General features: G+C 45.8%; 1 protein-coding gene across 1 annotated transcript in view; it reads right to left on the bottom strand.

The window, feature by feature from the left end:
• Positions 1 to 21,985, bottom strand: part of LOC146862180 (caspase-6-like) — a 213,223-nt gene that overhangs the window by 147,836 nt on the left and 43,402 nt on the right. The window contains exons 2-4 of the mRNA XM_085643232.1: positions 8,898 to 8,939; positions 4,105 to 4,141; positions 1,410 to 1,559 (exon numbers count right to left, since the gene is read on the bottom strand). Coding sequence (XP_085499358.1) covers positions 1,410 to 1,559; positions 4,105 to 4,141; positions 8,898 to 8,939 — 229 coding nt within the window. The remainder of the gene's footprint in view (positions 1 to 1,409; positions 1,560 to 4,104; positions 4,142 to 8,897; positions 8,940 to 21,985) is intronic.

The raw sequence follows: 21,985 nt of genomic DNA, 5'->3' as shown, positions 1-21,985 counted from the left end.
TTTTAGAGAGAGGAGAAAACAGAGCTCACCAGACCGACAACGAAAGTGGATGAGGAAACTCCATTGTGGAGACTACTTTCTACTGGGATAAGGTCCCTTGTCTAGTCTTGTCCTCCATGGTCTCGGGACGTTCTCAACACAAGGATAGGACCTACTTTTGGGCTGTTTGGAGGGCAGAGTACTACAGGGTTAAATCACTTGGGGATTCAATGTTGTGTGACTCACAAAACGTGCACACACTCCACTTTCTGCTGTGTCATCTATAGTGTCCACAAGGACATGTAACAATACATTCCTTCTCCAAGAGGGCTGGATCGACTCTATGTCCACACCCATCCCTGACAGAAGTCACCAGTCAGGTGACCTTGTCAACAGGGGCGGCCGGCGTGGCTCAGGGAGGGTGCAGGGGAATGGTGTCGGGAAAGGGTCGCGATTGAGCAGAATAAAACATTTTTAAGACGTACCTTCCCGCCGGGTGCAGTGTCTCTGCTCCTGCTCTCCTGCCTCCGACTTCAGGAACAGGAAGCAGGCAGCCAGGCTCCCTCCCCTGAAGCCAATCACAACGCTGCAATGCAGCATTGTAATTGGTCTGAGCACCATGACACAGCGCTCAGCCAGGGGCTGTAGGGGTGGCCATGTTCTCCATGCAGGCTGTAATGCAGCCTGCATGGAGAATGGGGAAAGTGCGCATGACTGGTTTGGGTGGCCCAAGTGGGCCGACCAAACAGCCATTGCGAACTTAGGAATGGGCAAACCACTTCTACCCCGCCCTGCTCTGAGAGCAGAGCAGCCCCGCCCACCCACCCCCCAGCAAAGCAGCACAAACATAACGTGATAATAACTTAAAGTTATTGTCATTTTATGTTTTTGCTTCCCCACTGCTTGAAAGCAGTGGTGACGCTCCTCCACCATAGCGGCGGAGCCGCCACTGCCTGTCAATAAATAAGGAGCTGGGTGCACGTTCCCTTACTTAAATTCTGCAACTAGCCAAGTGTACCTCTGCACAGCGTGGTCTGCGCCAATGCGCACACTTTACCCACCACCAGCGCTTTATTCTGAATCTTGACTTCTGAGTCATTTGCCTTAAATCAACCTCTAGATTCTGGATAAAGAAAGGAAATGCTGTGTAGACAGTGACTGATTGTTTCTTTGGTTCTCCTTTTGGATGCAAAAATAATTAAGTGGGGTAATGGGCATGCTAAAAAAAGGTCTTGCCAGTTTACATGTATACATTTGAGTAGGCCTTCTCAACCTCTCATCCTTAAGAGGGTGGTAAAATTAGTCCTGTTGAGTTCACTTATATGAACTTTTATTTTCAGCCCTTTTCAAATTCAGATTACGATGATGACAAGTTTTCTACACAAACAGATTTCATTGTGTTCTTTGGTTTTATGTTTTTTCAGCCTTACCTTTGTCGGAGGTTGTCTCTGTCAGCATTGGTGCCGCGTCTCATGGGCATGGTTAGGAACCAATGGAACCACTCGTGGTTGAAGATCAGTGCCACCCCTCTCCTTTTATTGGTCATTTTGTACTCTTCGGCAGGATTGAAGAGGTCAAATCTTGGGTGGAAAAAAAATTAAAGATGTAAACAAATGTACATTAACCCAATTTCAATTTACATAGGCATATGGGTCTGATGTATAATGAGTCAATGTCCCACCCTCATGAGAGTGGCGCTACCTCCTGGCCATCTATAGGAGCACCGCCAGCATCAGGACATGGTCCTATCAGTATCGGTGTTGGCCAGCGCCTCTTCCTGACATGCCACGTCTATTTGTTGACTGTGTTGAGAAGTAGGAGGGCTTCAGCATATGCGTGAGAGTGCGGTACAAGTTATTTCTTTCCTTGAGAATGATACTGCCCATACTTTAAAAGTGTGGCGGTGCTGCCTTCTGTAATCCCGCCCTTCTTCTCCCTTCCATCCCTGAGAAACAGAATATAAGCCAGCTGCAAAGGAGAAGTATTTTAATCACAGGAGGTTTGGACTTCATTTAGAGTACCCTTTCCACTATGGTCTCCAGTAAAGGCCGCAGTAAGCCATTTCATGTGATGGCACATATGGAAATGGTTTGTGTTCACTTAAATACAATAATTACCACATTCTAGTTCTAAATTGTTGGAAGGACTCTGGGCCTTATTTAGGATTGGGTGGGGGGATACTCCATTGCAAAATTGGAATATGTCCCACACGCTGTATCACAAGAGCATTATATCCTTATATCCTATGGCATTTGTAATGCAGCAGACAGCATATCGGTGACGTTTTGACAGAGTATGCCGTCCGCCCAACTCCTAAGCCCCTCAGTTTTCCCAATGCGATCCTTTAGATGTACATATCAATATTTTTGTGAACTGTTCAAGTGAAATAATGGGTTTGTTCTTCTACAGCTTTGTTGAAGACTATGTCCTGCTTTATAGGTCTCCGTTAGCATTCATGGCATACTACAGCCGACGGTGCCCTATTACCCAGTACACAAGGGGCAGTCATTGCCTCACTGTTATCCCTCTAGTGTTGGTAGAAACAATTTCCAATTTCTTTCCAGAGACCCACCGTTACCAGATGGTTTACGGCCAAACATATAACTAGCCTCTTAAAATTGGACAGCAAGGACTGGCATAGCCAATGGATCTCCGCTCAAATGTGTGGCACAAACATGGTGGTGTCTGTTCAGAGGAGAAACTGAGGATGTAAAATTGCCCACCAATGAGGCAGGGCTAACTTCTATAATCCTATTCTGTTTCAGCAACTTGCTACCCCGCCACACGTAATTTATGAAATGGGGTGTTTTTATCATTATAACTACTTAACTGACCCCTTTTGCTTTTCAGGGGGAGGGGCAAAGCTCTTTAAGTAGCATGCACTCAATAATCCATGTTGAAATAGGGGGTATCATTCCATCCTATTCTTCAATTACACTGAACAGATGAAGTTTTGGAATTCTGGGGTTTGGAGGGTACCTTTCCAAATCACCATTATTGTAGTACTGTCAACTCTGGCAGAGTGGCTTAGTGCTGCCAGGATCAGACTGAGAACATGAACAACAGCCCCGAGCGGGTCAAGGCACCAAATACTAAAGTCCAGTCTGGTTTTCAAGATATAAATAATATTTAGGATGGTTTAGACACAATGGATATGAGTGAGGTTTATTTGCATATCCAGCTTGTTGGTCATCAATCTGAAAATCCAATAGGAGTGTACCAGTTGATTTCACTAGCACAGTCCTAATGACTACATTAAGCACATTTTTGGGGGGCAGGTGGTGATTCAAGATATTAAGGTAGAACAGTGGTTTTTAACCGTTTGGCTTCAGTGGCCTTTACTGAATCTTTACTGGAAGCTGTACAAATCTCTAAGATTTGAACCTTAATACAATAAAAAAAAATACAGAAATATGTATACCTCAAACAAATACAGAAATTATGAAATATTACATTTACAAAAACAAATAATTTGCACGAATGGATGTTTTAATGGGAAATTTGGAGCTTTTCAAAATGTAGTTTTATTTCTAAAAGATGACACAATATGCTAGACGCTAGCATATCAGAATTTTTGAAATATTGCATTTTATTTACAAAAACAATGTGCATGAATCTAAGTTTTATTGGGAAGTTTGAAGCTTTTCAAAATGTAGTTTTATTTCTAAAAGATGAAGCAATATGGTAGACGCTAGCAAGTCACATGTATTTCCTACAAAGGCATTTTCTCTTCTGGTCAGCCCATACAAGTGCTTCTATTAAGGCCACCAATGGTTCACACTATATTCCACCTGCTGTGTTTACGCTGGTCCCACGTCTCGAGATAAGGGTACCAACTTGATGTTTAGCCTCCAATTATAAATTCCCTACCTAACATTTACAGGTTTTTAAAGTTTTAAATTGTGTTTTTTATGTAGACAGATTTTAATAATCTGCTAATATTATTTCATTTTCAGTTCCGGTCCCACCGAGTTGGAGTCACGGACATCAGGTTAAGAACCGAGGATGTGGAACAATGAGACCTTTCTCATTTTTTAACCAATTCTCGTTTTGAAGTTACACAATTTACAACAAACCAAAATAGTTGGGAAAAGAACTGCAAAGTTTATCAAACGAGCCTCTTACCTAGCGTCAACTGCGTCCGTTTCAATAATGCCGCCATCTGCCACAGAGAAAAGTGATGGAGAATGACAATGCTGCATTTTAATGCGCCAAATAATTTCATAACAAAATTCACTACTATGAGGCCACATACATCAAACAGCAGACTGACAGCCCATAACATTTATCTAATGTGCTGTATAATCAATTATATCTTTATTGCAGCTAGTACACCTAAGGTCCTCATAAACACTTAGATGGACCACAACGTTATTTATGATGCCTTCATAACAGCCGCTCACCTATGTATTTACTTTATATATTCCTTATGCTGGCAGGGCTCCTTGACTCTCCACCGCCACGCTCTGGACCAGAAGGCCAAGAAACAGCAAGACCACCAGTTTTTACTACATGGGCTCCATGAGTCTACCTGGGGCAGCTACAGAAAGAGGAGTGTTATGGAGAACAAAAACTTGCAAGGAGACATCTTTTGAAGAGGAGTATGGAGGTCTGCAGTGCGGCGGGCGGCTCCAATGTCACTGTCTTTCTACGGGGAACGGCTGCCTCCATAAATGACTCTGAATGCGAGCAACGTTCTTCTTGCACATGAACAAAGGTTGCTGAATCCAGGATTTGTTTTGCTAATGAAGGGGCCTCATCCCATGGCCATCTCTGAAAATCAAGATCAGCGTAGAGACCGTTTTACTTTTGCACTGTAGCCAATGGGAACTCTAGGTGATGGGAGCGTCCCAAAACCATTTACAAGGAAGAGACTATCATTGGCGCATTGATGTGGAGAACTGTCACGTGGTCAACCAGTCCATGTGAGAGGCCATTGTAACATGTTGCAGTGAGGGACTAAGCAAGGCATGGAGCACGGTTTGAGAGATCAAGAAAAAAAGGAAGGCGCTCAGTTAGACAGGTCGGGGACAGGGCTACCCTGTTTGCTTGAAGGGAGGTTCCATCAGAGTTGGACCCCTACTGACTATTTCTCAGGATGCAGAAACAAATTAGTGTTTATTTATTTAAAACTAAATCCTATTGTCCACTTTTCTCCAACTCACAAGAAATAATCAATTTTTCTTCATATCTAACCAGCTGTTACATAGGCCACAATACACATTTATTCATATATCAACAGCTGTTGGGATATGTTAGAAATGAATGAACGCTAATTTGTTGCTGGATCAAAACATTCTCATGACAAGAACTTTTTATTCACCTAACTTGAGATACTTGGACATTGCTTCGCCTGATGGGTGAAATAAATAATGAGCTAATGATAAAAAGGACCCAATTTGTTTGCGACATGATTAAACTGTATAAAGTTTAGAATGTAAGCATGTGTGGATGACCGTATGGTGCTGTCCACAAATTTAAAATGTAAGCATAAATTGGAACACCAGAGGGAGACCTTTGATGAAGCGGCAGCTATTCAATAAGCGCTGGGCTACAATTAAATCACCCTGGTTTTGAATAAAATGAAGATGGAAGATGGTTTTATATTGCATGAAATGGCTCACTTGTTGGAGAAGGGTCATGTTTGTTTTGGTTATTCAGTCACCCCTTACCCCTAATGTTTCTGGAACAGGAAGTTATAAAATGTTGGTGTTTTCAGAAGTAAAGGCAGTAAGCATAATTTGCACGACCGATATGTAACAAAATCCGGTCTTCTCCTTCAGAACAGGTAGAAAAAAAATATTTTTTACTTATAAAGTGCTTTATTTACCAGAGTCAACATGCCACTAGAGTGAAGACTAGGCACCAAGAACACATCAATTGGAGAAAAGCTACAAAAATGAATACGTTTTAGAAAATTAGAGGTAAGTAACTCATAAATAGGGCTCACAGTATTATGGTATTTTTTTTTACATTGCCGTCTGTAATTATCAATATTTCTTTTTTACAATCTTATTGGTATTTATTTATACTTATTTGGTGTTTTGAGAATAAAATAAATTGTAAAATGTGAAATTTCCACATTTATTTAACTGATGAACATGCACTCATTCTTTAATGACTGTCGCGTTTTAGCAAATTAAACAGCCAAATAACAAAACATTACTCCCACAGGAAAATATTACCATTATACTCCATATATACGATAGAGCAGAAATCTCATTTAATTTGTAGAGGTGCATCATAATCATTAGTAGAGCGCACTCGCATATAATCATGCAATTATATTAACGTGGAGTGTTAGAATTGTGAAACGTATTAATGTAACTATGTGACGTATTTTAGGTTACTGACAAGTAGTATGGATAACTAACATAGGAAACGAATATAAATAGAAGTAAATATTAACATGGAAAACATGTGTTGTGAAGTTGACACTACTCGTATACTAAATGTGAATAACAATGCTATTTCTATAAATTGGTAAGATGTGTTAGTCGAAACACCATAGAGTTATGTAAATCTGTTAATGCTTAGAGTGATACGTTCTTATGTTAGCTAAAGTCGTAGGCCTGAAAAGCAAGTCCCTGGCAACTCTAGCTTTAGAATTAATGGTTTGAATTTCACGTGCACTGTGGAATCTGTTCTTTATCACGTTTACATTGCAGGTGGAGAAGTATTCATTAGGGAAAATGTAATGTCTTTGTTTTAGTAATCAGGCAAGGAGAAAAAAAGATACAGTTACATGGTTAGGAGGTGATAAAGACAGAGCGGATTCACCCGGGAGAAGGCATGGGAACCAAGGATGAATTGTTACGAGGGATGTACATGGAGAACACCGTGGAAAAGTACTCCCATGACTGTGCTCATTGTGGACTAAGTGCACGCTGTGCATCATGGGTAAGCTACTTGTGAATAACAGATTGTTGGAATTAGGGAGAGGGCCACTTCTTTCTTGCCTTCGGAGAGGGAGCATTCCAGAACGAGCTGTTTCTCTTGCGATAGTGGCTTTATGCTACTTGACTTATTGATGATCGAGAGGTTTCTTAGGAAGTCTCCACGTACTGACACCTTTCTTCCTTTTAACTGAAATGCTCATGTACGGATGTCATCTTAGTGATAGAGTAGGGATAGATTTAATGCTCTTCATTCATCAACCCTCGATGCAGGGAAATCTCGACTCATGCTTCCTGATTCTCTGTATCCTACTTCTGGAACTAATAGTTTTGTTCATGCTGCACTGTTTAAATTGGATGCATAGATTTGGTTTCATGCTAATTCCTTTGTATTTCTCTACCCTTGTGTTGAGGGGTCTCTATGTCCAGTTGTTCTTGCCTTTGTGATAAACTAACTAACCCTATATAGCTGTCCGTGGATTATAATGTGACAAGGAGGATTATTGGCTAATTCACTGTGTATTAATTATTTTTTTCCCCTTTTCACTTTCATGCTGCTAAAAAGAACCTTTGGCAAATGTCACTAGAAATAGTATAAAACTAATGGGCCCAGCCCTTTCATATACGTTAACATGTGCTTGTATTTAAGGACATTTCACCATGTTTTCTAACTCCTCATACTGTCTATCTGCTCAGCTGTTGGCCTGAAATTCACGAAGGACCTCATGGTTAGTCAATCACAGGAAGGCCAATTTTCATTATTTTTCTGCTTTTAAAAATAAATACAGACAAGAAACACATTTTTTTCTGTCTGCATTTATCTGTAAAAATCAGTAAAAAAGGAAAACTGGGAGCCTTACTCAGAATACATAAAAGACTACATGATAACATATAAAAGACTAGTAGGACAATTAATTCTCATTAACTCAGGAAATGAAGAATGAAGGAGAGGAGCATGAGACAAGGCAATGGTTTGTTTTTCCCACTTCAGTTTTAGGCAATGAAGTGCTTTCTAACCAAACATGGCTCACGGCGGTTTGTGAATCTGTATTTGGCGGAGGTTGAGAAATCAGGACTGGAGTTGTATACTGTGTGGTATTACCATTGTACACTGGGGAGATGATCCTACAAGAACAAATTAAGTTTCCATGTGTGAGAAGGGGCAATGGGGAGGGCAGAGCATTGATCTTGGATACTTCACAGATTTGGAAGGGAGGAGGTCCAAAGGTGCCAGAAGAGTACATTATCACAAACACCAAGGGCCATATCACACAAAGTGAGCCCTGCACATGTTAAGTTAAGACCGGTCGCTGCCACAGTTTGGGGCTAACTGGGCCAGACCACAAAACATTTTGGCTGGCCCTATTTCATGTCTTTGTTGGTAAGATAAGGTAGTGCATGCTCCAAACACCTTTTATCACTGAATTATGAAAACTGGATTCTGGAGGTGGTAATGTGTGCTAAAACATTTTTACATGTATGTTGTGTGGTATTCTGTTGTGATAGTGATGTGTTTTGTTGTTTTTTACACTGCTGTGACATTGTGATTCATTCCCGCAAAGTGATTTTGTTGTATTGTACCACAGTAGCTGTGTAGAGTTCTGTTTTGACGGTTTGTTGTGATGTACACTGTTGTGTTTTAAATCTGTTGTTGTGTTGCATTGTGTATGTTATGGTTTTATGTTGTGTTGTTTACGTTAGACATGCCAACAGATGCAGCAACATTTCCAGGCCAAACCAACACATTATATTAAAGTTCGAATGACTAGCAACCATGTACCACTGTCTAAGGTGGTAAAAATATTGGAAAATAAGGCTGAGGGAGCCCCAAAGTCAAAGGATTGCTGTTTGGAGACATGACATTGATGTCATTTGATACAATTGCCTTCTTTTAGGACAGTTGGGCTTGAATTTGATCCGGTAGTCTTTTTGTCAAATTAGTTAACTTGGAATTTAAGAACAATAAATATATTGACGCTTTATGGACAGCCCGCCAAACCCCCAAATAATTGTATACTGCACCTTCGGACACCGGCACTCGTTGACTGTCTGTTTCAATAGGTCCTATAATGTAAAACACAGACAATTATAGCCTGCCCTTAGATAATAATCTTTATACAGAAAATCCATTTCTTTAAACATTTACTGAAATCAATAATATGAAAAATTGGGTTAGGAAAAACAATGACACTGTCAGTCCCTCCTTCGTCCCTTTATTAGCATTTTGTATTACATACTGTAATGGTGGTACAATAATATTACAGGATTTCGGCAGTATGCCCAAAAGAACACAGTTAATTAAAGTATGCTTTATAAGGGTAGTTTTCCAAGGCCAGCCTATCACACTTGTCTTGAATATGTTGTGGACAGTAGTTAGAGCACATTAGCAACTATAAAGGAGTCATTTTTTCCCCACAAAATGTTATTAAGATTTTACATGGGAAGGATCAATGAGTTACAAACTGCATTCATCACATTAAGTATGTATAGGTCAGAGGATACAATGCAGACATCTTGTGCAACCCTGTAACTGATGCAGTATAGCCTACGATACACTTCAATAATGACACAAGACAGCTTGGAAGGTCACCAGCCATGTACATTGTTATGTGCTACATTCCCATCCTTCAAGACACTATATCTATGGGGAGCGATGCCCACCCAACAACAACAACCCCCCAACTCCCAATCCCACACTGGACCCACCCACCTACCCAAACCATGCCACGAAAATTCAGTCTGAGGGCCGTAGAGCATCTCCCCGGAGGGGGGAAAAGGAGGGGGAGGAAACCGCACCCTAAGCGTGCGGTAGGGGAAGGAGGGAGGTCGAACAGTGCGGCAAAAGGGGGGACCCAGATAGATGAGAGCAAGTGAAACAGGGGGGGAAGGCGTACACCAGGAAGTGGCTTCAATCATTCGGAAGACTACATCACCCAGTACCGGGGGACAGGTTCCAGTAATCACCAGTCACATCCGCCGACATGTACCCTAGCTCATACAAGGGGATTCTGGGGACTGTTCCCTATAGCCCCCTCTCCCTCCTCCACCTCACTTTTAAACAGCTCAGTCAAGTGTGCCCATTCTAGGGATATAGGACGCTTTCGCAGCCCTCGACTCTCCTCCCGGTGCAGTGCTTCACGCTCCGCCACCGACCATCTCAACACCTCCTCTCCCCAGGCCTCTACACGCGGTGGGGCTCGAGACTTCCAACGCTGAGTTATCAGTCGCTTTGCCAGCATTAATGCCAGATTGGCAAAGCGACGCAACAGTTTCGCTTTAAGGGGGAGCGGTAAAAGACCCAACAAACAAGCCTCTGCTGTGTCCCAGGAGGGGCGTTCGGTAATTGTATTTAAGACGTGCGTTATCCTACCCCAGTATCCCCGCAGCGCCGGACAGAGCCACAGCATATGCATCAGATCGGCATCTGGTGCCGGGCAACGAGGACAGGCCGCAACCGCTGTGGTATACATCTTACTTAGTGTATGGGGTGTAAGGTAAGCCCTATGGAGGACAAACAATTGAATAGTTTTCAACCTACAATTGCGGGACGCTTTCTTAGGGTATTCCAGTATGTAGGTCCACTCCCTATCACTAAATGCCCGGGACAAGTCTGTTTCCCACCGCAACCTGAGAGGAGCCAAGGAGATCTGGGTGTGTTCCCGAAGGTCCCGGTAAAGCCAACGAACCAGGAAACGTCCATGTCCCATTATGTGGAGGGAGCGCAGGAGGTGGAATGTTGAGGGTTCCACAGGTGTCGCCTGCCAGTGTGCCCGGATATACCGGGAGATCGCCGCATGTAGCAGAAACTGGGTATCGGGTACCATGTTTACCCTCACGAATTCCACGTGGGGCAACAAACTGCCTTCCTGGAAGTAGGCTCCTATTGTTTCCACCCCCAGTTGTGTCCAAGGCCGTACTTGTCTGGCACTCAGAATTCCCTGCCTCGTGGGGAGGCCACATAGTGGCATGTTGGAAGCATATGGATTTTGGATTTTAGCATATTTACATGCCCTTGTCCAATAATGAAGCGCTATTTTCAGTAGGGCCGGGGGGTCCAATGGTCTAGGGGCGCCGGGACACAACAACGACTGCAAGGTAGCACGTGCTAGTTGGGCCGGGGTGTAGCCGATTTCAAACAGGTTTTTCCCAGCCAGCCAATAGGCCAACCACTGCAGCTGTCCAGCAATGCAGTATGCCCTAAAGTCGGGTGCTCCCATACCACCGGCTCCACTCGGTAGCCGTAACTTAGCTAATGCCACCCTATGTCTCCCTGGGCCCCAGACCAGCGAGATCAGCAGTGCATCCAACTCTTGAAAAATCCAAGCGGGGTATACCACTGGGATGTTGACGAAATGATAAAGCAGGCGAGGCAGCATCACCATCTTAGATATCGCTACCCGTCCCGCGACAGTAAGAGGCAATGTATCCCAAAATGCAATTTGGGAACGTATAGAAGAGATTGTACGCACTAGATTGCCTGCTATGACATCCGGCACGGATCGAAAGATATTAATCCCCAAGTACCTAAACGTGACTGGTGCCACCCTTAAGGACAAGGGCCCAAAACGGAGCTCCGGAGCCGTAAGCGCGCCACTGAAGGAATAGGCTATGGACTTAGAAGCATTGAGGTGCAGTCCGGATATCTCCCCGAAGCGAAGAAAGAGATCCGCCACTTCCCTCATGTCGGCCTGGAGATCACGAAAGTACAACAGCATGTCGTCTGCGTAAAGCGAGACTGAATGCAGGACACCCTCCATCTGAACTCCATGGGGGACCATGGCCCTCCTAAGGTTCTGGGCCAACGGTTCAAGCGCCAGAACAAACAAAATAGGCGATAATGTGCAACCCTGGCGCGTACCCCGAAAGATGGGGTAGGATTGAAGAGATAATCAAGCCTGTCTTCGCCCTGGCCGTGGGGGCGGTGTAAAGCAACTGAATCCAGGCACATAGTTTTGAGGGGATGCCCATTTTAGCCAACACTTCCAGCATATAAGACCAACTGAGAGTGTCGAAGGCCTGTGATATATCCAAGGATAAACACCCTGCCCCCACTGGTCGGAGCCCGGATGCGTGCAAGATGGCATGAAAACGCCGAAGATTCAACGATGTACTCCGCCTTGGGACAAATTGGTCTGTCTGTATGGATCAACCGCGAATGGAGTGGGAGAAGGCGGTTAGCACGGAGCTTACTGAGAATTTTATATTCCGTATTAAGGATCGATAGAGGCCGGTAGGATGACATATCTAAGGCATCTTTATCTGGCTTTAAGAGGGATGTGACGATCGCCTCCCGAGTGGTAGGGGGCAGCCTCCCCTCTGCGAGTGATGTCGTATAGAGTTGAAGTAGTTTGGGGATTAATGGAGGAGAAAAGGTGGAGTAAAATTCGATGGGCAGCCCGTCAGAGCCAGGGGTCTTCCCATGAGCTAAGGACTTAATAGCTACTCTGATCTCGGCCGATGTAATCGGCGCTTTTAAGTCATGGATTTCTGCTGCAGAGAGCACTGGGAGGTTCGCCTGCGCCAGAAATTCAGTCACAACATCTACGCCTGGCGTTGGATGCGCTTCATAGAGTGTCTCATAATGGGTCCGGAACGCCAAGTTGATCCCCATTTGAGTCTGGACTTGTCCGTGTTGTGCGGTATTAATTACCAGGATGGGAGTAGGGCAGGCTGGGGGGGCAATTAGCCGCGCCAGCAATGGGCCCGTCCTATCAGCCTCCGAGTGCGTGCGCTGAGTGTACGCCCTGAAGTCCAATAAGCGAAGACGCTCTAGGGCTTCCGCATATTTTATTCTGACCGTCTGTAAGGATTCCTCAGCCTGTTTGTCCATTTGGGCCTCTACTTCATGTTCCTGCAACACAGCCTCCAGGTCCGTTAGGTCCCGGATCACTTCCCTACGGGCCCCCACCAAGGAGCTCAGGGACACCCCCTGCATAGATACCTTAAAGGCTTCCCATTCTATGGAGCGTGACGAGGCAGTGCCTTCGCTGATAGTAAAGTATGTATTTATAACCCTTTGTAAGGTATCCCGGAAGACCTGGTCCTCTAACTGAAGGGGTTGCATTCTCCAAGTCGGTATCGGTGCTGGGGACCGGCCCCACTGAAGGCACAATTCGATAGGGTTGTGATCGGATAGGGTTTTGCCCAAATAAGTGCAATGGGAGACCGCAAAGGACAATGTCGGCGAGCCCAAGAAGTAATCCAGGCGTGTATGCAGTTGATGGGGAGAAGAATAAAAGGAATACTCCCTATCAGTCGGGTGTCTCCAAAGATCTAACAAATTCCAACCCCGTGCCCACTGACCCAAGGCCGCGGCTCGGGTCCGCGCAGCGGTACCCGCCAAGGGAGGGTGAGATCGATCTAACTCGACATCAAACACAGCATTCAGATCTCCACTAAGCAACCATGGACAATCACTCCAGTCAGACAAGGCCACGGAAACCCGGTAGAGGAATTGGGTATGATCTACATTAGGGGCGTACAAAGAGCCCAGCATTACAGGCGAGCCATCTAATAGGCCCCGTAACAACACATACCTACCCAGCTCATCAATCCGGCTCTCTAACAAGGAAAAGGGGACTCCCGCCTGGAGCCATATTAAAGCCCCTCTAGAAAAGGCGGAGTATGAAGTGGCATAGAATTGACCCCTCCAACGTTTTTGCAATTTCAAGGATTCGGCATGGATCAGATGTGTTTCTTGAAAACATACAATTTGAGCCTTACGGCGGTGCAACTGGGCCACTACCCGATGGCGTTTCTGAATGGACCCCATGCCCCGCACATTCCAGGATATGAAGACATATGACCTTGGACTCGTCATCGTGTCAGGGTAAAATCACCTCTCCCCCCAGCCCCCCACCCCCCCTCCCCCGTCCCACCCCCAACCCCCCACCCCTCAGACCACGCGGCAAACCTTTAAAAAAAAACCTTGTTGCCCAATACTGGGTCCAACGCCCCAACTGCGTCCGACCAAACTGTAAATGAATCATAACTGCATATCCTGAACCAGTGCTATCGCCTAATAGGGGAGAAGGTTAACGTCACAGTGAGTGAACAGTAGCATATACAAATTGTGGAAGCGCCCATGACAGGGCAGGCCGGGGGACTATCTATACATGAACGGAGTACACAATCTGGTCCACTGGTCCACTGAGGTGAGCAAAATGCATAGGAGATCCAACCGCCAATCGGTGAGGGGGTAGACACTCCCAAGCCCACCAACGGAGAACAAGCCCCATAACAAGGAGAAGAAGTCTGAATGTCAGTCTGGGAGGGTCTCTAGGGGGTCCTTACTCAGGTGAGTGGAATCCGACGGGAATAGCGCCACGCTGCCATCCGTGTCAGAGTCTAAGGAATTTCCTACGGGTGGGCTAGTGCTGATCGGAGGCCGGGTGGAGCGAAAAGATGAGGCCGAGCACAGTGCCTCGCGTTGGCCCTCTCGGATTTTCTGCTGCGGTAGCATGGTTTTTTTGCGCCTTCGTGGGAGTCGCTGCGATTGCAGCATTGAAGAGTCCAGCCTCCTAGCCGGGAGGACCTCCGGGAAGTTTCTGTCCAGCCAGTCCCATGCACTGTCCGGTGTGTCGAAAAAGATAGCTCTCTGTTGATGGACCACCTTCAATTTTGCCGGGAAAAGCAGCGCAAAGGGAAGGCCTGCCGCTCGGACCCACGCCTTCACCTCCATGAAGGAGAAGCGCTTTCGCTGGACTGCCTGTGTATAGTCCGGGAAGATGAGGATGGTGGCGTTGTCAACACAGAGTGGACTACTGTCTCGGGTCGCTTGTAGTAGGTGATCGCGATCCCTATAATTGAGAATACGTGCTAGAATAAGGCGGGGTTGGCCCCCGGCGGAGGTCTTTTTGCAGGGACGCGATTTGCCCTTTCCACGGTAAAGTGGGGGGATAGACCAGTAGGGGCTACCACCATTCTCAGCCAGTTTTCAATGTGAGTCGTGGGGTTCGGGCCCTCCACGCCCTCCGGGTATCCCACTATCCGGAGATTGTTGCGGCGCAGGAGCCCTTCCGCGTCATGAGCCCGCGCCTGCAGGGCATCGATCTGCTGGTACATGAGGGTTAGCTGTTCGGTATGAGTCACCACCTGGGATTTCAAAGGCTCCACCGTCTGATTCGTGTGCCGCACCTTGTCCGCCAGCTTCTTGTGGTCATCTTTCAGGAGGTTCAGATCTACGGAGATCACTCCCAGCTGGCCTTCCAACGCCGAACGAGTGTCTCTGATCTCTTTGAGGATCATGTCCAATTTGTCCGGGGACGGAGTAGGCGGCCCCATGCTTGTTGACGGGCCCGGGCGGTCGTCCGCGCGATCCGGGGGGTGAGACATAGTGCTTACACAAGACGGCTGCACAGGTACCTTGGGTCTAACCCTACCCATTTCGTCACCAAGGTGAAAGAGAGGCAAACAAGCCGGAAAGGCCGGGCGTCCACGCCCCACGATGGGCAGAGGGAAGAGCAGTACCTCGGGCTCCGAGGCGCACCTCCGCAGCCGCCCCCCGGGTCAATCACAAGTCCCCGCAAGGCGAGCAGGCCAACAATCAGATACAATGCTCTAGTGCGCAGGAGAACGCAAGGAAGGAGCCTCTCAGCAGATTGTTAGTCTATCCAGGGTCACAAAGTCTTACTGGTATGAGGGCGTCACTATGGCTCCACTGGTACCGCTCCCCCTCAGGCAGGGCTCCAGGCGCCAACCAAAGACGACCGCCCCAGCAAACAGCACAGCAATACTGGTCCATCGGGCCGCCACCGATATGTGGTGCGAGGAAAGCTGTCGATTCGAGGCTGCCCGCCGCTGGCGCCGCCACCACGTGCTCCTCCCACAGCGGCTCCGCACAGACTCTCAGAACAGCATAGTCCACCAAGTGGGTGTCTACCCATGGGTTACAGGGTCGCCACGGTAGCCTCCTCCTCTGCCAGTCGCCACCCGGCAGATGGCTCGTACCCTCAGTATCACCAGAGGGCAAACAGCAGCCCTCCAAAGGCCACCTCCAGCCACCATGGGTTCACCCAGGGCCTCCGACCCACCGCCACCGAACTGGGGCGCGAAACGGCCCCAGGGCCAGCACTCCACCAGGGTCGCCGCAGCCCCGCATACAGTCCGGGTTTTCAGCTCGCTTGTGGGACCATCGATTTGGGTGGGCCGGGCAGGCCGTACATTACGTCCCAGCTAGTTGAGGGCCCAAGGCGGGCACGGGCACACCGGCCCCTCCAGCCGGCCCCCAGGGAGGTACCCCCAAGAATCAGCTGATGGGCACTGCAGAGTCGCTCTGCAGGGGGGCCCCGGGTCACCCGGTACCGGACGTCGGTCGCCTTCCGCCAGGCCGCAGCCCGGGGGGGTCGAGTGCGATCCGCTGCTGCACGCCGCCCCACGTCGGCGTCCTCCTCTGCACTACAGCGCCACGGTCGCAGCTCACCTTCACCGCTGCTAGGCCTGGATTGGCGCGAAGTCGGGAACAGCGCCCCAGCTGGCAGTAGCGACTCGCGCCTCCGCTGCGGGAACAACAGTTCAGCTCACCGGGCTCCGGAAGCAGTGCCCGAGCGTTGGACACCGCCACAGCCCAACTAGATACGGCAGATTTCAGGATAATAGAGCCCCCGGCCCGGAGCTCGCCTAACAGACGTCCGCCATCTTCGGCTGCTAGCCACGCCCCCAACTATAAAGGAGTCATAACCATAAAATAACCCAAGGAGGGTTCACATAAAACCGGAACCTAAAACTAGGGATGGAGAAGGTAAAGAACAAGGGGACTGGTGGGAACAGATCTTGTCTTGTCAGGCTCTTTTAGATTGTGGGCGTTTAGCAGATTTTAAAGTAATCATGCGAGGGTAAGTGGTAGTTTCAGAGAGTTGAGAATGGGTTCCATCTTGTATGGGTGGGGTAGGGGATTACACTGAGCGGGAACACTGGGCAAAATCCAAAACCAGGGAAAGCACAGGATTGTGAAATGGGAATGATCTCTTGGGAGAAGTCCTCAGTGTTTGCAAGAACAGGTCCCATCTAGAGGCCATAGAACATATGCGAAAGCCTTTAGCCTCCTCTCTGTGGAGAGCACGGCCCCCAGCTTCGGCCAATCTGAGGAACATGTGGCGCACCCTCCTTCATCCCTTGTATGGACCAAAAAAACATTAGATCACCTACGTGTAAACATCTCAAACACAGCTCAAAATAATTGTCAAGAGCACAAATATATTAATTAAAAAATAAATCTATGTGCCTTTTTAAAAACTTTTAACCCTTTACCGAGTTGGTGGCGCTGTGTGAATAAATGAATGAAAAGAGATTTGCAAAATGTGAACAGTGACCCAGAAGGGTATCCTGTTACTAGAAGCAAGACCTCTATCAGGAGAGAGGAACAAAAATTGGAAAATTGAACAGCCAGGTCTTGAGCCCATTGTGAAAAGAACACATTTTACTGACATCTAAGAGCAGTGCATAACATATTCTAAATCCTGGAGACTGGGTACGAAAAGTCACGTTCAGTGGTGCTTGCCTGACAGATGGCTATCACCTCCCGTAGTCTCGCTAAGGCTTAACGAAGAGGACTAGTAGGGATTTCTCTAAAAAACAAATAGAGTACAGGGACTAGTTGGGATATACCGAAAAAACAAATAGAGTACAGGGACTAGTTGGGATATATCGAAAAAACAAATAGAGTACAGGGACTAGTTGGGATATATCTAAAACACAAATAGAGTACAGGGACTAGTTGGGATATATCGAAAAAACAAATAGAGTACAGGGACTAGTTGGGATATCTCTAAAAAACAAATAGAGTACAGGGACTAGTTGGGATATCGCTAAAAAACAAATAGAGTACAGGGACTAGTTGGGATATATCGAAAAAACAAATAGAGTACAGGGACTAGTTGGGATATATCTAAAACACAAATAGAGTACAGGGACTAGTTGGGATATATCTAAAACATGAAAGATATTGTGGGGAGTGTCAACTTCCCACTGAACAAGTGCGCACTGTATTCAATGAAACACCAAGGTTTCTTCACGTATTTCAATTTATTGATTTTGAAAGCATATTCTCCATTCATTGAATTTCATCATTTCACGAATCAACCAAATGTTGCATACATAATCATCTTCGTCTGAAGCAATTCATTCCTTGTTTTCAAAGTTAAACATCCACCCAATGCATTTCGGGTCACTCAAATCTGACCCTTCTTCAGGGGTCTAAAAAAGAAACAGGACCATTGAGTTCACTGCACAACTTAATCATTGATACACATAGTGTACTTAATCAACGTATATCTATAGAAAAACATCTGTAAGAGAGCACAAATCTGGACATACATAACTAACTAAACAATGATGCAACTTACACATTCGAATGATACATTACACATGCTAGTCAATGTAATATGGTGTCAACATTAAACTGGCTGTAAACTGTCTGAAAAATGTACGCGCTGTAACGTGTGCAGGAATGAACATGCTAATACATGACATTCATTAAGCGATCACAGGATTCTAACTGAAACGTCTACATATTACAAATGTCAAACGTAACTAACACTCTGTGGCCTGAATATCTTGTGGCAGGGATCTACATTCAAGAAACCTTCATAAATGCAGCCTCGGTTCACAAACCACTTAGAACGCATATAATTATATCCTGCTGCGAGTGTCTAAAGAAACATTTATACAGAGCAACTTACTTCGGACCAACGGGTCTGCTACCATTAATCCACCCTCTGTCTAAAGAATTCAATTTACGCGCCAATTCAATGATGATTTAAAGGGCAGACGTTAGTTGTCACGTGGTAAACACATTGGACCAATCATAATGCGTTGTGATCAACACCACATGATAAGAGTAAATATGGCTTCACATTTATAAATTAAGTACGATGACGTATTAGCGGGAAAAAACCAATCATACTACATCGCTCTAAAACGTCAGTCCCACGTGATCGGGGAGGAGGCGGCTACACAACAATGAACGCATTAATGTGAACACTACCTGACTAATAAAGTTCAAAATTGAACTTTGCGATGTTTGATTAAATAAAGTTAGGCGTATCACTGAACCCATCTGCAATTACCTGATATAATGCGCAGAGCACCAAATGTTTTATACTCATAAATATGCAAACTTAAAAAACGCACATGGAACCTTATACGCAAAAGCAAAAATAATCAAATTAAATGAGAACAAAATGATATCAATCAGAATACATCAATAAAAAGTACTGATAATGTAAGGCCCAGAGGATTCCGTCAGCAAATGCTGTGTCAATAGAAAATATTATAGAAAGCATGAGTACTCAATACGATCATTTAACCCAATAGGATGGGAACAGTTCAATTTTCTGATCCAAAAGTATTCAGCTCTTAACCTTTGTTTCATACGATCCTGGTCTCGGCGTTGTGCAATCGTCTCTAATACCGTGAAGCGTAATTGAGCTATTTGATGTCAAGCCTTAATCAATTTTTAAATGCATTTAATGGTTTTGCATAGCACGCTTGCACTGTGAAGTATAGGTGTGCTTTATAATATAAGAAGAACAATAAAGAGGTAATTTCTTACATCAAATACTGAAAACATTATTACGGGCATAATCTCAGAGGATGTAAGATTGCTAAAACGAGGCACTGAAGAGGTTGTGGGATGAAGCGACGCAGAGGAGGGACGACAGAGGAGAGATAGATTAACACAAGATTGCAGGTATTGCAGGGCTCAGTAACGAGGAACTTTGAGGAGAATGGAGGGTGCGGGGCAAGAGGGATGAGGGATGAGACCAGGCCTTTGAGCTTTCCATGCTTGTGATGGGGTGAGATGCCTGAGGCAAACACCACTGATCTAGGGTGACCAACCGTCCGTACATTTAACGGACCGTCCGTAATTTGGATCTCACTTTCGTTGTCCGTGGTGATCCCTTTTACGGACGCCTTTTGTCCGTAAATTTGCGCATTGTAGGGAACAGCACTGTTCCCTGGAAGAAGCCTCAGCTCCCTGGTGGGGCAGCCTTGCACTCTTCCTTTGAACACAAGAGCAGCCCTTCCTTGCCCATTGTCATTCTGTATGGGGCTGATGATTGCCAAGTACAGAATGCCAATGGGCCAATCTGGGCTGTTGCAGCATGGGGTGGCCTCCTGCAGCCTCTGTCTAGGGCAGGACATTCTGTCAGATGGAAGAAATGTGCAAACACGCCAATGCTGCTATGCAAACCAGTTCATGAAAAGAAGCTGGTGAAAGAAGTTAAAAAGAAGGGGCTAGAGTTCTTTCACAGTCTCATCATTTTAGAACTGATGCATTTTCAAATATTATATTCAACGAAGCCATGGTTGCTGCTTTTTTTTACTTTATGCAACTAACGACTATTGACAAAGCTAATGGTTCTGGCTTGTTGTATGTGTAACGTTACTTGTTGTGTTATATATCTGGATACAAAGACAGACAAGGCAAAATATCAGTCGGGCGTACACTATACTAAGCACAGATATTTAGCTTAGGTTTTTTCAGCCACGCCCTTAATTACATCGAACACCTCTTTTGAGACACCTCCCAGTTTTTTCATCCCACTTAAAGCCCAGGAAACACCACTATGTCACAGTCACCTCATGGCCTGGCATTGTGCATCATGCATGACTCATGACTTCCACTTTTTTAGATTGCCTATGTGCAGGGGCATAGTGAACCCTCCCCCCACCCCTTGCTTTAAGAACTACAGCAGGGGTGAAATTCTTGATGGACCTCTTCTGTCTGCAACTCAACAGACACAGGCGCGGCTCATAATTAGTATGAAAAGGTGGGTGAGTGAGTAAGTGAAGGGATGGCTGGATGGATTAGTTAGAAGGGTGAATGGATGAATGAAAGGGTAAATGGATGGATAATGAGAGAAACGATGGAGGGATGGATGAGTAAGTGGAAGGAGGGATGAGAGAAAAGGTAAATAGATGGATGTATGGGTGGATGGGAAGATAGACGGGTAAAAGGGTGGATGGATGAGTGAAAGGATGGATGGATGAGTGAAAGGGTGGATGGATGGATGGACTGATGAATTGAAAAGTGAAAGGGTAAATGGATGGAAGGATCAGTGAAAGGGTGGATGTAAGGGTGGATGAGTGAGTGAAAAGGAGGGTAGATGGACCAATAAATGGATAGATGAGTGAAGGAGTAAAAGGATGGATGAGAGAAAGGATAGAATGGATGGATGAGTGATAGGGTCAATGGATGGATTCATAAGTGGATGAGTAGATAGATGGGTGGGTGGATGGATGGAAGGATGGCTAAGTGAAAGGGTCGATGGAGAGAGAAAGGGAGGATGGATGAATGACAGAAAGGGTGAATGGGTGGAAGGATGAGTGACTGGGTGGATTGATGAGTAAGTGAAAGGATGGCTGTACGGGTGAAAGTGTAAATAGCTGCAGCATGAATGAGTGAATGGATGGATGGGTGGAAGAGCGGATGGATGAGTGCACGGATGGATAGGGTGAAAGGGTGGATTGGATGGATAATGGATCGATGAGTGAAAGGGTGGATAGATGGATGTATGAGTGAAATGATGGACGGAAGGATACATGATGGATAGGTTTGCAAATGGTTGAATATGTTTGGATATAGATGGGCTTACTTATATACTATTGCGCGACCTCAATTGATGAGTCTGTAAAACTTACCTTTTGTCACGAAGTTTTGTCCTGAATTTTGACCTCCTGTCCTGAATTTTTGTCCTGAATTTTAACCCTTTGTCCTGAATTTTTACACTCACTATCCTGAATACGCACCCATGCCAGTTGGTCACCCTATACTGATCTGAGCTGCTCAGCTACTAGTGGGAAGAGCAGCGCATGACCCAAAGGGACTGGTTTCCACCTGACGCCTCGGAGCCAACGCTCGCCAGGAGCTGGCTGCTTGTCGTTGTTGTATGCCACCCGCATCAGAGCAAGGCTGGGTTACATCATTCCATTCCATGCAAAAGCAAACCTCAGTCAACAGGAATGAGAACGGATCCAATGATGCTACCTAACATGACAAAGAACAAGTGCATACCGCGTTACGATAATTACTGGATTTATATGTAATGCTTTGCAGCTCTGTTTCCTTTATTTCTACAGGTTGTATATATCAAGCTTTACTATTCCAG

Source organism: Triturus cristatus, chromosome 2_2 (assembly GCF_964204655.1).
Source record: "Triturus cristatus chromosome 2_2, aTriCri1.1, whole genome shotgun sequence".
Taxonomy (NCBI): domain Eukaryota; kingdom Metazoa; phylum Chordata; class Amphibia; order Caudata; family Salamandridae; genus Triturus; species Triturus cristatus.
This window is presented reverse-complemented; position numbering and strand designations above follow the sequence as displayed.